Below are 17,077 nucleotides of genomic sequence, written 5' to 3'. Positions count from 1 at the left end.
AAATTTTATAAATGAAAGTTATAATGGCTGTCGAATCGAGCATTATGTTAACCCCTCTTTAAATTAATTTTGGTTTTATTTCAAAGACTGCATAAATCGTTCATCCACAATGTATGCAATCCTTGAAATAATTTAGTGTATGAATGAAATCAATTTTAATAGCGTATGTAGTTAGTAGCTATACATAGATTTAAAAGATTTAGGTTTTTAAAAACAGTATTTTCAGCTGTTGAAGGTAAAAGTGCTACATTACAAACCATTGGTTTGACCCAACTTTTTAACTGAATTTTTTCCATATAAAATTACAAGGGCAATTATTTTTGGCTGTAATGGATAAATTGATGGTTACTTATGGAAAAATTGGCTCTTTCTGACTTTGCGGTTGAGGAAATGTTAGCCTCTATCAGTGTCCAAGCCTGAATTATATTGTTACATTTTGTACTGGTTTCAAGGAAGAAAATTTAAATTCAATCAAGAATGGCGTCATAAAGAAAAATTCAAATATATAAATTTGATTTGTTGCACCATATCTACAATTAAGGAACAATAAATAATATGTATTTAAAAATTCACTTAACCCATATAAAGGTGAAGACTAGTTCATTCAGTAAAGAAAAACGGATTTAAATCTTGTGTCTGTTATTAAAAGGTTTGAACACTATATTATAAAATATGTTTGCAATTATTTAATACTAAATATTATAGAATTAGCAGATATTGTAAAACTCGGAAGTGCAAGCTTCTTAAAAGAAGCCACAACAGTATTAGAAAGTGCAATCCAAAAATTTTCTATAATGATTTTAGTGCATGATAGTTTAATTGTTGTTAACCAGCGATGTTTTGAGAGTTTCCGGAAGTTATTATCCAATTAAAAATATCTTAACGATTGTGTTTCATTATTTGAAATATGTAACTTCTAAATTTCATAGTTAATTTTTAATTGCAAAGTTGTAAAGAAAGCATAGATAAAGTGAAGTTGTTTACACAAATGAAGACAAAATAATTATTTAGACGCTTTTGAAAGAAAGCACGCCCAATTTATAAATCCAGATGTTTTATTGCTGTGCACGAGTGCAAACGGATTTTTCCAAGCTGCCCTGTTTTTGATCTCGTTTCGTGTGTAAATACAAGATCTGTCTGGTATAAAACCAAAAAAACCTTAAGTATAAAACCGTAATGTAGGTAATTTTTCGCAAAAAAAAAATCTGATTTTAAAAATAAACCGGAAAGCTATTAAAAACTTTACAAATAGGTAATAGAGCTCGAATTTCAAAATATTTGCCAGACATAAAATAATAAAAAAGTTTTGAATAAAAATTATGGTTGATAAAAATTTTTTTCAACTTGAAACTTGAAAAAACTTTGAACATAAGAATGTCATAATTTTCTTCCATTCTTGTTTAAAAAGTATTATTGCAGACGCTTTGCATGCAAAAACTTTTTTATACCAGGCAGACCTACACTTTACTTATCTTGTATATTGAGTAGAATCATTTATTTTTTTTTTTATTTTATTTTTTTAATTTTTCCTTTTCAATTATTTTTTTTCATTAAAATACGCAAACCAAATTTAAAATGACATTTAAAATCGATGGAACAGTTTAAGTTTCATCAACCGCTACCAGAGGCACAAAATGATTTGTTGAATGAAGTATTGTTTTTGACGTGTTCATTTACTACATGTGACATTGATTACGGAAATTTTGACATGTTATATTTTTAGCCGGATTTTGGTAAATAAAAACAAATAATTAAAATTTAAAAATATTACTTAATAAAGTTATTTAAATAGTTTAACAAAAAACTCTTTTTTGCTTTCGAAATATTTATTGAACCAATTATTTCAATGGGATTATAGTTGGAAACTTTACCCCGCTATATAAAAACCTTTAAATTTTCTAAATTTTTCAAATTATGTAATCCAACAAAACATCTTTAGATAAAACCCTAAGTAACTCAAAGTTTTTTGCATTTATTAAAAAAAAACTTAAAAATATATTACGTTGTTTTCAGTTAATATACTAAAACCGGCTTTAAACGATCTAAGATGATTTGGTTAGTATTTACGTTTGCCCTTTTTCATTTAATCTATACACCATATACAAAAGTGGAGGAAAGCTTTAATATCCAAGCTATGCACGACATCTTATACTTGCGGAATAATATTAGTGAAGTAATTATTATATGCGTATATAGTTTTAATTCAAATAGTAATAAAATGAGATGTTATGTTTCCTTTTATACCAAAATACATACATTATTTAGCGCTATTGAAATTTAAAAATACTTATTTTAGTATGATCACAACGAATTCCCAGGTGTAGTTCCTCGTACGTTTTTGGGACCATTATTTATTTCTATACTTTCAACTCCTGCAGTTATCTTATTTAATTTTTTAGGAATTTCGAAAATTTGGATGCAGTATGTAGGTAAATATCATGAAATAATTAACATATGTATATTTAAAACAAAACGGATATTTCTTATACAATGCTTCTTACAGTTCGAATCGTATTGGCTGGTGTAGTGAGTTGTTCATGGGAAAATTTACGAAAAATAATAGAAAAAAAATTCGGACCGATTGTTTCAATTTGGTACACTTTGATCACAATATCTCAATTTCATTTTATGTTTTATATGAGCAGACCTCTTCCAAATATAATGGCATTACCATTGGGTACCGAATAATACATGCATATAAGTTTTAAATGCTGAATGAAAATTTTATTTTAGTTCTGAATGCTATTAGCCTCTGGTTAACAAATCAAATGCATTTATTTATATGGTTATCAGGAATTGCAATACTGGTATTTCGCTTTGAATTAATAATATTCCTTGGTTTATTTTTGGCGTCCGACTTAACATTGAAAAAAATTAGTATTGAACGGTAGTATAGAATAAAAGCAATAGTTAAATTTTAATGTTAAATTTATAATATTTATAGAACTTTGAAAATTGCTGTACCTGCCGCAATATGCATACTAACATCAACAATAATAGTTGACTCTTATTTTTGGGGAAGTTTCATTTGGCCAGAAGGAAAAGTTTTGTGGTTCAATACTGTTCTCAATAAAAGCTCAGAATGGGGTGTATCCTTTCAAAAAATGTGTTTAATTAATATAAGATTATATATAAACATTTTTTTCAATATTCCAGTAACTATAACTATTTAAATAATTGCACTTAATTTTCCTTTATTAAAGCCTTAGACTTCACCATTTTTTTGGTATTTTTATTCAGCCATACCTCGTTCAATGGGATTTTCACTGTTATTTCTACCATTGGGTTTCTATTTAGAAAGACGTTCAAGAGCAATCGGTGTCGCAGCTTTAACATTTGTATTTTTATATTCATTTCTACCTCATAAAGAATTAAGATTCATAATATATGTAATACCAGTTTTAAATATTTCAGTTGCCTGTGCATGTCAAAGAATGTAAGTTTATGCGACCCCTTATTTTATTAGTGTTATGGTTTTTTTTAAAATTAATATCCAAATGTTATTTTCATTTTCATGATTTGTATGTACTGTATTATGTAATGGTATCATTAATTTTTATTTTAGCTGGATCAATAGAGAAAAATCCCTCTGGCAACAATTCCTGATGTTTGGTGCATGTGGTCATATAATATTAAATTTCGCGTTGACTGTTTTCTTGTTAATAGTTTCTAGCACAAATTACCCTGGTGGGGCAGCACTAAATCGTCTCCACAGATTAGCAATGAATGATCATAATTCTTCGGTTCATATTTCCAATTTGGCTGCTCAAACTGGTGTGACGCGCTTTCTTCAAATGAATCCGAATTGGGAGTAAGCATTTCATTTTAATTTTATATGATGACACATATTTGAATTTCTGACAATACTTTTAGGTATAGCAAAAAAGAAAATCTAAGTTTTTCTAATCCCGAATTGCACTCTTTTCAATTTTTGCTAGTTGAAGCTAGAAGTAAATTTTTGCCCGATTGGTCAATAATCACAGAAAAATACGAAGCTCTAGAGTTTGTAGATTGTTTTAGTAACATAGGAATACAGTACGGTTCTGGATTTCCTGTGAAAATTGACACAAAACCGTGTGTCGGTATAATGAAACGTAGAATTCAGGCTAAGATGAAAAAAAGGAAAAAAAGAGATATCGATACTTTGAGTCCTATACCAAATAAGGATTCCCTTAAAAAAAAGAAACACGAATCAGAAAGTGTGAATGAACAAATAATACAAGAAGAAAGCAGTCAAGAAAGCAAAGATGCATTTGTTCAAAATGTAACACCAGTTATAGCTGAGGATGTTTTACAAAATGAGAATATTTATGATAATAATAAAGACGAAATGGATTCTTTTGGAGCAGGATCTTCAACATTTAATGAAATTTCTTTGGAAAATTCTGATAATATAATTTTCAGTGAAAAGCTCTCAGTAGATGTGTCTGAAGTGGATTCTAAAATTGAGATGCATAAAGAAATTGAATCAAACATATTAGATGAATCAGGGGAAACATATAAAATAAATTCAGAAGGTCTTGCAATAACTAAAGATTATATTGCTGAAAATAATATATACTTCGCAAAAGAGGAAAATGTCGAATTGGAAGAACAACAAAAAGTAGAAGATGACAAGGATAATGTATATCCCGAAGAGCCACAACATGTTCCAAACGAACTTAAGCATATTGAAAAGAAACAGGTGGTTAAAAACAAATATCATAGTCCTTGGAAATATGAATTTTATAAAAATAAAAAACAGAATAAAATTAAAAGTTCTGATATGACCACTCATAACCCTTCTGATGAACTTGAAATTTCTGAAATACAAAATTTACATAAAGATATTCATGATGATAACTATAGTAAGGAATTTGAAGAAGAGGATAATTTTAGTAAAAATGACAATGAAGATATTGACACAAGGACTTCTAATGAGGAATCTAGTAAAACAAAAATAAGATACCGTTTCCGTAGACGTCCTAAAATTTATAAAGACATAAATTTTATTGAACTTCGAAATTTGGCTTTAGGTAAAATTTCAAAAAGCACAAGGGATAAACTTAAGGAGATAATAGAGCAACATTATCGATCCAAAGGCTTAAAAATTGAGTCAGATATGCACGACGAACTAGAGCACTTAGAAAATGAGCAAACTTCGGATATTTCTAAAACCAAAGTCACAGTCAAAGCTATCATAAAGCAGGAAAAAATCAGGGATATTATAGATAAATTATCAGAAATGAATCTAATGCAATTATGTGACCTAAATACAATTGACACTAAAGCTTGTTTGAAAAAAGCCATTGATATTATCGATGAAAATGAGATACATTGATTTTGACCTGGTGGCCTTTCATTTTTATTTAAAATTAAAATATTTTATAAATTTATTTTTTTTGATATTGTTTTATATTGAATTTTAAAAAATTAGCCAAAGGCAGTTAATAAATTATTCGAAAAATGAAAATTTCTTTCAATTGCATAACCATGTATGTTGAGGTACCTAGACATTTTTGTTTTTATGTTAAGATCCAATTGCAATGCAGATGACTTGACTTTGCGTCAATATAAAATAAATCGATATCTGAAGACATTTATTTACATTATTTTAAACACTATTCAAATTAAAAATTACAATTTCGAATTTAAAACACAAATGCTTTTGAATAATGTCATATCAAGTAATGCGGCTACAAAAATATGGCTGATAAGCTCAAAAATCTAAAATAAAACCAATTTTTTACATGTTTTACTTATGAATATATTTCTCCGCTTTATTAAATGCAAAATAAAGTAACAGAATGTACTGAAATGAATTAGCAAATTTTAAGAAAGTAAAAATAAGCTGAAAAAAATGCTATTGGAATTAATTGTTATAGAATATTGAAAATGCTTTACGATTAACAAGAGTTAGTTAATACAGAGTTGAAGAAATTAATTACATTTAAAGGCAGGGAAATACATAAATTACTTCTTGTCGCTTTTACACTTAATTTACTACAAACAATTCTACCCCTGAATCTTTGTCATTTATTCAGGTTTTGATGGAAAACTTAACTGATATAAAAGTTGCAAGATTCCTCCAACACCTGCAAGACAGCCTACGACAGTAACCCCATATAGAAATTGATCCATAGGACCACCTTTTAAAAATACTGGTTTACCATCTTTCACCTGGAATCGCTCTTGAATTTTTTTCAATTCCTTATATCCAGGAGCTATTTCCCCTTTGGCGGATCTAGTTGCTGTTGTAGCAATGTTGCGAACAAGCACCTTTAAAAAAATATCTTTTTTTATTAGATTTGATCAGCAAATTACGTAATTACATTTTAAAATGCTTTTTTTCAATAAGCATATTTTAAAATAAAGGAACTTACCCTTGAAACGTTCATAATTTTTTGATTAATTTGCTAAGTGTGTTTTTGGAGAATTATTTAAAACAATTTTCTTCTATTAAATCTCCTAATCTAAAATTAATCGAACGGAATGACAAATTTTCTCAATCCTTGACAAAATGTGTAAATTGATATTTTATATGACATTATATGTCATATCAAAACTTAATGTGACAGCACTTTCTAGAGACTCGACTATCGTTTTTTTTTTGTTGTTTTTACAAGTGGAATACAAATGGAATTGAAATTTAACTATATTAAGTCTTAAGGACAGGAAATTTCGAGCAAAAAATTTTTTAAATTATTGTAAATGGCTATATATTGTAAAGGTCGATAGTATTACTTATTCAAAATTTGTATTATTTTTTATAATCAAATACCGAATAACACATTATTTTTATTAGAAGTTGTTATGGATATTTTGTCAGATAAAATTTTTTTTAAGTGATTTCTTTAATCCTCAAGGTTAGAACGCCCCAACAATGTCAAAGTTTTCTTTGATATTGTTAGATCCATCCTGTACTTAATTTCAAATTCTACACTCCTGCAAGCATACAAAATAATAAATTGCCTCAAATATAAAGTTTTTTTACAAAAGGTATATATGTACATACATATATAAACCATATTTCTGATCATAGTTTAGGAGTTACATAATTTTGATTTCGTCAACCACATTTACATTTTTATACATTAGAGTTTACCATATAAATGTCTAGATTCTAGAATCAAGATCTTTGAAGCATATAATATATAACGTTCATGAGCAGAGACACTCAATTAGTTTATGTACAGTTACAACCATTGCACATATACAATATGTGTCAAAACAAGCAATCAAACATATTTTTTGTAGTTTCTTGCAAAGTGATTTGGAATTTTAATTTGATAAAGTGAATTCATTTGATTTATATTGACGCAATATTTTAGTTTTTATATGCAAATTTAAAGAATTTACAATCATGTAATACAACTAAAACTAAACATTATAACAGAGCATGAGCAACAAACTTGAACAAAGCAGGTTTGTTTAGGTAATAATACACAAATAAGAGTGAAAAACAAAAATCTTATACTGTCTTAAACTTTGAAATTAAAAATAAATTTCTAAAATGAAATTTAGCCCATTTTGCTCATTCACTAATAAAGAGTCCTTTATAAACTGCTATAAATATAGCTAGGAAAACAGCCCTGTTTTCGTTTTGTTTTGACTTTTGTTGATGCTATCTGCAGTTTACAACCACTTACTTATAACGTTCAAGTTAAATTAAATTTGTAAAATGACACATTTGACATTTTATAATTTTGGAACACGAATGGAGAAAGAACATATGATTTTCGGAGAAAGAAAAAAAAAGTTTCAAAAAGTTCAAATTTAATTTAAAATCAAAACTACTGGTTAAATTTCTTGTACAAATAATGGAAAAAAGAAATGTGAAAAGAGGAAATGATGGTGCAATTAGTTTGATTTCTACTACTGAAGAAAGGTAATGTTTTATTAAATTTCTAAATTTATTTTGTGCTTCCGGTGGTTTTTGGGTCTCATGAAAATTGCAACGTAAACATTATGAATTTTGTGTAGTATTTAATAAATATTAATATTAGAATAAAATAAATAATATTTTTGCACTAAACACAAAATGGTTCAGGTATGCAAAAAAATATGTAGATACGTTTAAACCTTATTGAAATAAAAAAAAAAAAACAAATATAAAGATTGCGTTTTTTTTCTACAAGAGTTTGCGTAGTTCTATAAGCTAGTAAAATTAATAAAAATTAAAATACATAAATTGATAAAGTAAACAAATTGAAACTAATTTTTGGATTATTTTCATTAGGAACCGATTCCTAATTTATATAGAAAAGTGTCTCCCCTAAAATTTTTGGAGAGCACCAATCATAAATTAATTAAAAATCTATTAATAAATTATTTCCGTAATGTATCTACTTATATTTAAATAATTTTTTTTCACTTTTTTTATAAACTACTCTATCTAATCTTATCATTAAAAATGAGTAATTGTTATCGAATTCACAAAATGTAGTTATTAATTCGAATAAGTAATTATGTATGGTTTTGGATATTTTACGTTATATTAATATAATGTAAAAATAGCCACTATATAATAATGTAGATACTATCTATGTATGCATGTAAATAATTTATTTTGTTGATAATTGAAAAATTTAAAATCTGTACATTTAAATAAAACCAGTCATTGTAATTTTTATAATTATATATTTGTTATTTTTGTTATTTATAATGGATTTTGTAATAGATACAATTTTATAAATTTCATTTGGATTATTGTATTTTAAATGTTTAGTTTTAAGTCACTTTTTAATCATGTTTTAATAGAAACTTTTTATTTTTTTTAATATGTTTTTAGGTTTTTACATTTATATTTCATCAAAAAAATTATACAAATATAATCTTTAATAAAAATTTTAAAATTTTATTGTTTAACAACATGCATGTATATATATTTATGTATTATATGCAATTAAAGTCAATACAAAAAATTAAGTAAATAAAAATACTTATATTGATGTATTTAATTCAATAAACTTTTCAGAAATAAAATTTTGACCAAGTACAAATTTTTAAGTAGAGTTTTTATATTTTTTTTTTTTGATTATTTGTTTATTTTCACTATGTGATTGGAAATCTATAGCACCTAATTTTCTTATGTCTTATTAACAAATGCATGAAATATCGTAATTATATTCCGGGTTTATATCTTAATATCTTTTTGATAACAATAATTATTTATCTTGTATGTTTATTCAAATTGTGGTATTGATAGATATGGTTTTTAATTAAATTAGCGTCTATGTAAATCACAAACTTATCAAAAATAAAAAATAAATACCACCTTCATTTTTTTCCAATAATTTCCATAATTTCTGTGTAAATAGTACATTAAACTGGAATAATAGAAAATATTTGATAATTTTTCTTAGCAAACAATTAAACACGTTTGAAAAAATTAGAAAATAATAAAGAAATTTGGTTTTCACTGAAAATCTAGCACAGTTTTATGTAATAAATTTACTTTAGTGGTTCACTTCAATTCAATAACATTATACTCCTAATTCTTTCAAATTTTTATATTTCATTTTCGTTTATTTTTAATATACATACAATGAAAATTCTAGTTTATTTTGGAATAAAACGGAAATAATGAAGAATCATCCGTATTTATTATTTTGTCATTTCTTTATTATTATATTTTCCAATATTATGTGGGATATTTTAAAATCAAATTTTATTTCAGAACTGAGTTTATTGTTAGGACCACATCTAAAACAATTTCAGTTGAAATAAATAAAGGACGAGATAATAATAATTTACGCAACAATAATGTTTTTAATGAAGAAGATGATGAAATTGATGATTTGGTTGCAGAATTTGCCGATTATGGTAATACACCACCACGGACGAGGATTAAACTTAAAAATCGTGATTGGGAAAGAAAGCAAAAGTTGTACGAAAAACAAAAAAAAAATTGATTTATAAAAAAACTATTTATGTATATATTTATTATTTTAGGTTTTTTTGTTCTCTTTTAAATTTTTTAAATATTATGTTTATTTTCCGTTTCTAATATCAATTACAAAAAACTAAAATATTAAAGTATTGAAGATTCAAAATTTCATTGATTAAAATTAAATTAAACTTTAATAAATACTTTTTAAGTTTTACTGATTAAAAAATACATAAATTTTTTTTTAAACATGGAAAGGTTTTTAATTTTAAAAGTGATATGAAGTTTTAAATTTTTTATAAAAGATGAAATAATTATAAATAAATTTTGAGCAATAATTTAAAAATTATATTTTCGATGTGTTAAAAATATCTGCTCGGGACAACAGAATTTTTACTAACATTATTCTTTTATAATTTTATGCATATTTTTTGTAAACTAATATATTATATACTATTTTCAAATTTCAATATCATGTAAATGTAATTATTATTATGAAGAAACAAATTAAAAAATTTCGTAATAGTAGATTACATATGTCGAATGCTTACACTTCCATTAAAATATATTTTATAAAGTTAACTAAAATAATTTCAACTTGTTAGCTGGTAATTGGTTTTAAGTCTATTCTGGAAAAATTTGTTACAAAGCAACAGAAAAAAAATTATTTTTCGTTTTCCTTTACTTAAAAAAATTCATTTTGTTTACCATTTTTATTTTGTTTTCGCTTTTATTTTTTTTATATATTGCATTACAAATTAATTTTATTTATTACCCCCTGATTTTATTTTACTTTATATTATATAAATTTTTTCACCACAGCGAATCAGGGAAAAAAGTACCACTAGGTCCAGATGGATGTCCAAAAGGTCCAGCCGGACGGCTTTGTCGCAGATTAGCACGCGTACAAAGACGGAACACAATGGATTGTGCTATACTAAATGAAATGTTTATTAATGAGGAGACAAAACGTGTTGATAAACGGGCACAGCAGTTATTAAGAGAATCTGAACGGGACCAGAAACATTCAATGGCGTTAACAAATTTACCGTCAAATTTTCGCACCAGTTTGCATGAAAATCAGCTCTTACGTACAAACAGTAATTCACATGTAATACAATCACCGCCTGGTCAAATCAGTAATATTATTAATAATATGAATAATAATAACAATAACAACAGCAATAATAACAATAACAATAATTTTGAAAATGATAACTTCAACATAGCTGGTGTTCAACTACGCCACTCAAATACGACTGCTGGTGTACCGACATTAGTTGAATCATATAATCGTTATATGAGCGTTTCTTCTCGTCCAATAGGTTGCAGAGTTTCAGCACCTCCAGTTGCATTTTTAAACAATTTTAAAATTGAAACTGGGAGTGTTATGCGCAACGATTCACCAAAAATTCAATCCCGAAAAGACTTTCACGAAACTTTTGCTAATTTGATTAAATTGGGAAGTATTGATAGACAGCAAGATAAAGTGAGTTTATCATTCAATCTTATTTTATCGACAAAAAATGTAAGTTATATGTTAATTTATACTTTTAGATAACTCATGAAGAATCAACATTTCAAACAGAACTTAAAGACTTGATCTGGTTAGAATTACAAGCTTGGCAAGCTGACCGAACGTTAGAGCAGCAGGACAAATACCTGTTTACAGCAAGACAAGCAGTTCCAGATCTTCTAAATGAAATTTTAAACTTCAAGTATTTAATTCAAATTATTCTAATATAAAATTTTATTTTTATCAAACAAATTTATGTTTGAAATTATAATTTTAGGTTCAGACCTAAATATAAAACTGAAGTCAGTGTTGTTAGTAATGACAGTGGAAATTACTCAACCGCATCATCAGAATATTGTAAGGCTGTATAACAAAAAAAAATTTAAAAAAAAAAATGTTTTCTTTTTAGTAAATCGATGTTCCGGTTGCCTTTCTTTATATTGTAATGATTGTAATTTACAACAAAGTAAAGCACTTAAAGAAGTCGAGGAGCTTTTAACTCGTCTTGAAGCAGCAGAAGCATTATATCCATCTTCACAGCAAATGGGAAACTTTCATCCAGCTTATAAATCAGAAATGTTTGTTGGTCGCGTAAAAGCAATGTGCTTATGGTTTAATATTACAAGGCATCATCGCCTAAAGCTTATTATTCTGGGAAAAATATTAGCTCGTTTGCAAGGGGAAAAATTTAACTGGCCAGTTCAATATTCTTATATTGAAAACTCATCAAACTCCGCAATACAAGAAAGTGATAACGATTCCGGAAAATATTCAACTGATTCTAAATCAATGAATTTAAAAGGAAAACGAGACTCTCCAAAAGTACAATTTGATGTAGAGGATAGTCCAAATCATACACCCAGTGATAGTACAGGAAGCAATGAGTAATATATTTTTGTTTTTTGAATTTTTCTCTTGAATGTTGATCATATGTGTTTGCCATTACAGGTCTAGACCCGAGGCACTTTCAAGCAATCAATCAGATGGTTCGATTGTAGCTGAATATTTAAGATCGGTTAGTGATGTAGACTTTTTCAATGTTGAGCCTTTAATGCACATTTCTTGTGATATGGAAAATTCTACAAAATTGTACAGGTACTTTTAATCAATTATTTGTTTGAACCGCAAAATAAATTTCTTCTTTAACACAAAGGAAATACATTGAAAATGTTCTGAAATCGCGTGGCCTAGCGAAATCGTTAGAATTTCTACATCAGTTCCACAATTTAGTATTACTGAAAACTAAAATTGCTTTAGAAAAGCCAGAAGAATCAAATATGAAGAAAAATAGTGTTCATCCATGTGAAATAGATTTTGACGAAGAAGACGAGTTGGATGAGAGTTTAGAGCCTCGGCTTGGTCAGGAACAAATAAGCGAACTACGTCGATACGGTTTTTACAGCGAAGAAGCAAAGTCACTTAATTTGCCATCCTATAAACCAACGTTCGTATTTCTTTCTGTTGTACCTTTAGAAGTGATACACGAGTTTTTAAGAATGCGACTTGAAACCCGACCTTCAAAACCCAACCCATTAAGTTTGGAGCAATTAATGAAAGAACTAAGAGAAGGTTTAATATTAGCGTTGACTCATCGTGAACGATTTTATAGCCATATTACGACAGCACTTTCTGAAAACGAAAATGAATTAGATAAATATTTTGCTCTACTAGATCAATTTGACGCCACGGTTAAGAAAGTTTTAGAGGTATGAATCGTCTTTAGCAAATTTTTCGTATTATTTTTTAATTAAAAATAAATTTCAGTTATACTTAGAATATGTTGATCAATGGGTCTTAGTTGCTGCACCGGAAACTCATCAAAAGTCAGCCTTAGAAAGAGAGTGGACTTTTACAAAATTGGTGAGCCCAATGATACCCGAAATGCATATAACTGCAGCAAAAAAATTTTGCTTAATTATTCGTAATTTACTTCGTAATATAAGTGAAAATTTAGTGAGCAGAGCTTTTGAGCTTGATGGTCGCTTAGAAGATCCAACTGTCGAAGGAGAAGAAAAAAAATGGCAGTTGCTAACTATTTGCAGAGAAACTCAAGCCCTTTTTACAACTGAAAGAGAACGATCTATTAAAGTTTTGTTTTTTGCAAAATCATTTTGCCGTGATGTAGAACAAAATGATTTTCATAGAGATCACTGTGAAGACTTTCTCTCTAAGAAAGCCTCGCAAAATATTTTCAACTGCCCTAAGATTGAGGATGCTTTTGTGGAATTAAAGAAAGATATTCTCAGCATTCGACAAAAATTAATACAAATTATCGAAAGAGTGCAAGAGAGATGTAATGAAAATAATATGGGAGAATTAGACGAACAAGATACTGCGGCGATACTTTCGAGATCTCGGGAAATCCTGCATCAAGGATTTAAGTACGGTTTCGAATACAACAAAGATGTTATTAGATTGTTTGAGCAAAAGGTGATGATAGGAAAAGATACTGAAAGTGATTTAGATTTAGCTCTTGGTATTATTGAATTTGCCAAAATGTGGATGAAATTTGTTATGGAACGCTGCGATCGAGGATCCGGTGTAAGACCCCGCTGGGCTAATCAAGGCTTAGAGTTTTTAATTTTGGCATGTGATCCTCAGATAACGAGACATTTGAATGAAAAGGAATTCGAGGAACTAAAATCTAAAATGGATGAATGTATATCACATGTTATTGGGATTTGTGAGCCTGCGAAAAAAGTTGTTAAAAAAAAAGCTTCGCCAAGAACACGAAAAACTTCAAGTCCAGCTCCTTCGCGATCTCGAACTCCCACTAGAGCTTCCATATCAGCTGGAATGACAGTTAATGCTAAATTTTTATTACCTCAATTCAGCCTTAAAGAAGAAAATTTATCTGCAAACAGTTCTGTAGAATCTAGTGATATTACAGATAATCCTAATTCAGGTTTGTTAATTATGAATTTCGTCTTTGACTTTTAACAAATATTTTACTTTAATTTTAGGTTTATATTTAAATCCAATCACTCTGATTGTTCCTCGTTCAAATGGTAATCTTGAAAGTTTAGCTCTGAGACAAATCAGAGTTCGCGATGCCGTAAACCAGTTAGATTTGAAAATCGAAAACCGATTACGAGATCGAAATCTAATTGGTCAAGTAAAAACATTAAATTCTTGTGACAAAGTTCAAATAAGGGCCAGAAGTGTCAATTTTCATTGGCATCGTGGAATTAAAATCGGGCAAGGTAGATTTGGAAAAGTTTATACTGCTGTAAATAATTCCACTGGAGAATTAATGGCAATGAAAGAAATATCAATACAACCTGGTGAAACAAGGGCGATTAAAAATGTTGCTGAGGAATTAAAGATTTTAGAAGGAATTAAACATCCAAACTTGATTAAATATTACGGAATAGAAATACATAGAGAAGAACTTTTGATTTTTATGGAACTATGTTCTGAAGGTACACTGGAATCGTTAGTAGAGCTGTCAGGAGGATTATATGAGGGTCTAACAAGACGTTTTACTGCCCAATTATTGTCTGGTGTTGAAGAACTACATAAGCATGGGATTGTTCACAGAGATATTAAAACGGCAAATATATTTTTAGTAAATGGTGGAAATAGTCTAAAATTGGGTGACTTTGGATCGGCTGTTAAAATTCAAGCTCATACAACTGTCCCTGGTGAATTGCAAGGATATGTGGGTACACAGGCATACATGGCACCTGAAGTCTTTACAAAAAATTCTTCTGAAGGTCATGGTCGAGCTGCTGACATATGGTCAGTTGGATGCGTTATAATTGAAATGGTATCAGGAAAAAGGCCATGGTCACAGTTTGATTCAAACTTTCAAATTATGTTTAAAGTTGGCATGGGTGAAACTCCGGAAATACCAACATCGTTATCACAAGAGGGTTTTGAATTCGTAGAGAGGTGCTTACAGCATGATCCGAAACTGAGAGCTACAGCTGCTGAACTTTTACAGCACAATTTCTGTAAAGTAAAGAATAGTTCAGAAAGTGAAGATTTAATTGATACTGATTTGAATAGAATTAAAATTGATAGTCAAAGTGGAAGAAGATCATTACGTAGAAATAAGCCATAGAAATAATATCTAAATTTCTTTTTAAAATGTTCAAGAAAGCGACACCAATTATAATTTATTAAGTACAAAGTTGTCAAAGCTTCTATACCAGAATTGTGCTCAAAAAGAATGCATTGTTTAAATAAGTAAAATTATTTACTTTATGTACATAAGATATATATCAAGATTTAACTTATATTATAACCAAACCTAATATAGAAAAATGTTTAAATTTAATCGTTGTATAATGATTAAATCTTAATGTGTGTATAATGCGTACACAATATATAAACATAGCATATAAATTAATGAAAATTATAAACTTTCTCTAAATAAATTAGTTAAAAAAATTTAGTATAATACAAAGGTACAATATTCAAATTGTATTCAATAATTTAAAATAAGTGTTTTAAGTTTTTTGCTTTCATCTAGCTGGCAATTTTATTTAATTTTTTTTGTTTAAGACTGAGAATTATAGAAAAATCATTTTAAAATCACGAACAATTTAATTGATTTTAATGCTTTCATAGTATTTTAACACTTAATATTTTGCTTAAAATCTTTCCGAAAATCCTTAATGTAATTGAACTTTTTATATGATATAAAGGCTTTTAATGATGTTTTATTTGATTGTAAGAAACTCTTTTAAGGATTTTGGAAAGTAATATTCTTAATAATTTTTGCTTTACAATGCAGCTGATATTTAGAAATCTTATACATATATAAATTCATGTTGTATACACTTAAAAATTACTGCATTTAAAATGTGTTTTGATTTCCTTTTTTTTTATTATAAAATTGTGTATATCTTTATTATGTTTTTGTGTGTTTTTAATAGGCATATTTTAAAATTTAAGAATAAACTTATGTATCTTAAATTAAGAGACAAATAATTATATATAAAGAAAATAAATTCTATATTTAATATACAAAAAATTGTATAAATCTGTAAAATTTTCTTTATTTGAAATATGCAAAAATGAGTATAATAGCATTGTGGTAACATACAGGAGGATATCTTATAAGAGTACATCTTATAATATAGATGTACTTGTACTTTATTTTTATGTGGCTAACGTTGACGACGGCATTAAACTTTAAAGAACGCACAACTCACTCAAAATTGAAAGAAAGCAAATAATTATAGAATATAATTTTAAATTTTTCATTTTTAGTGTATACTTTATATACAGGCCCGGACTCACGAAGAAAGCCAAGAGATTTTTACGAAGAAAGCCAAACGGATTCGAAATTAACGAATTTATACGTATTTTTATGGAAGCTATGGGGGACCTTTTAACATCATAAATCTCCCTCAAAGTAGAAAAAATTAATATTCAATATTTTATGAGTGCTATAATTTTTACAGTTCTTTATAGTAAAATGAAAAAATTTATTCTAAGAAAAAACTTTAAGACTGTTTATTTTTTTTTTAGAATTAAGAATGTCTGCACTGAAAGTGTAACTGTAGTAAAAATTTTAATTTTTATACAGCCAATTCGCCTTATTATGTCTTTACCACTTCTGATTTCAAAGAAACAGAGCTTTATTACATAGTTTTGTAAAAAGAAATATCGTCAAACATCATGACTGAATCTGATTAATATTTGGCCAGTTTGTTCGAACCTATGATCAAACATGATCGATG

At 27.6% G+C, this 17,077-nt stretch overlaps 3 protein-coding genes across 4 annotated transcripts; 2 read left to right on the top strand and 1 right to left on the bottom strand.

Moving 5' to 3' along the window:
• The first annotated feature begins 1,739 nt into the window (after positions 1–1,739).
• On the top strand, positions 1,740–5,452 carry LOC129608507 (probable Dol-P-Man:Man(7)GlcNAc(2)-PP-Dol alpha-1,6-mannosyltransferase). The gene is made up of 9 exons (XM_055520041.1): positions 1,740–1,951; positions 2,014–2,173; positions 2,297–2,429; positions 2,504–2,677; positions 2,734–2,887; positions 2,945–3,089; positions 3,210–3,436; positions 3,566–3,811; positions 3,874–5,452. The coding sequence occupies exons 2-9, from the start codon at positions 2,048–2,050 to the stop codon at positions 5,318–5,320; spliced, it is 2,652 nt and encodes an 883-aa protein (XP_055376016.1). The 5' UTR covers positions 1,740–1,951; positions 2,014–2,047; the 3' UTR covers positions 5,321–5,452.
• Positions 5,453–5,716: 264 nt separating this feature from the next.
• On the bottom strand, positions 5,717–6,519 carry LOC129608515 (cytochrome c oxidase subunit 7A, mitochondrial-like). Its single transcript, XM_055520055.1, has 2 exons — positions 6,363–6,519; positions 5,717–6,258 (listed from the first exon to the last, which is right to left on the bottom strand). The coding sequence occupies exons 1-2, from the start codon at positions 6,375–6,377 to the stop codon at positions 6,016–6,018; spliced, it is 258 nt and encodes an 85-aa protein (XP_055376030.1). The 5' UTR covers positions 6,378–6,519; the 3' UTR covers positions 5,717–6,015.
• A 1,171-nt stretch (positions 6,520–7,690) lies between these two features.
• On the top strand, positions 7,691–16,305 carry LOC129610050 (mitogen-activated protein kinase kinase kinase 4). 2 transcript variants are annotated; one of them, XM_055522372.1, is made up of 10 exons: positions 7,691–7,867; positions 9,659–9,868; positions 10,691–11,357; positions 11,426–11,586; positions 11,662–11,741; positions 11,794–12,268; positions 12,333–12,479; positions 12,538–13,090; positions 13,149–14,289; positions 14,348–16,305. In XM_055522372.1, the coding sequence occupies exons 1-10, from the start codon at positions 7,800–7,802 to the stop codon at positions 15,448–15,450; spliced, it is 4,605 nt and encodes a 1,534-aa protein (XP_055378347.1). In that variant the 5' UTR covers positions 7,691–7,799; the 3' UTR covers positions 15,451–16,305. The 2 variants fall into 2 exon arrangements, with proteins under 2 accessions (XP_055378347.1, XP_055378356.1); XM_055522381.1 differs by lacking the exon at positions 9,659–9,868.
• Positions 16,306–17,077: the final 772 nt, after the last annotated feature.

Source organism: Condylostylus longicornis, unplaced genomic scaffold, assembly GCF_029603195.1.
Source record: "Condylostylus longicornis isolate FDR11 unplaced genomic scaffold, ASM2960319v2 ptg000004l, whole genome shotgun sequence".
In the NCBI taxonomy this organism is placed as follows: Eukaryota; Metazoa; Arthropoda; class Insecta; order Diptera; family Dolichopodidae; genus Condylostylus; species Condylostylus longicornis.
Note: the sequence above shows the minus strand (reverse complement) of the source record. Positions and strands in the feature narration are given on the sequence as shown.

Excerpts from the sequence above, each read along its gene's own strand:
- LOC129608507 (XM_055520041.1), top strand. The coding sequence starts at position 2,048 with ATGATTTGGTTAGTATTTACGTTTGCCCTTTTTCATTTAATCTATACA. Across the intron at positions 2,174-2,296 it reads TGCGGAATAATATTAGTGAA|TATGATCACAACGAATTCCC; the intron begins GTAATTATTATA and ends TACTTATTTTAG. Across the intron at positions 2,888-2,944 it reads AAAAAAATTAGTATTGAACG|AACTTTGAAAATTGCTGTAC; the intron begins GTAGTATAGAAT and ends TAATATTTATAG.
- LOC129610050 (XM_055522372.1), top strand. The coding sequence starts at position 7,800 with ATGGAAAAAAGAAATGTGAAAAGAGGAAATGATGGTGCAATTAGTTTG. Across the intron at positions 7,868-9,658 it reads ATTTCTACTACTGAAGAAAG|AACTGAGTTTATTGTTAGGA; the intron begins GTAATGTTTTAT and ends ATTTTATTTCAG. Across the intron at positions 13,091-13,148 it reads CGGTTAAGAAAGTTTTAGAG|TTATACTTAGAATATGTTGA; the intron begins GTATGAATCGTC and ends AATAAATTTCAG.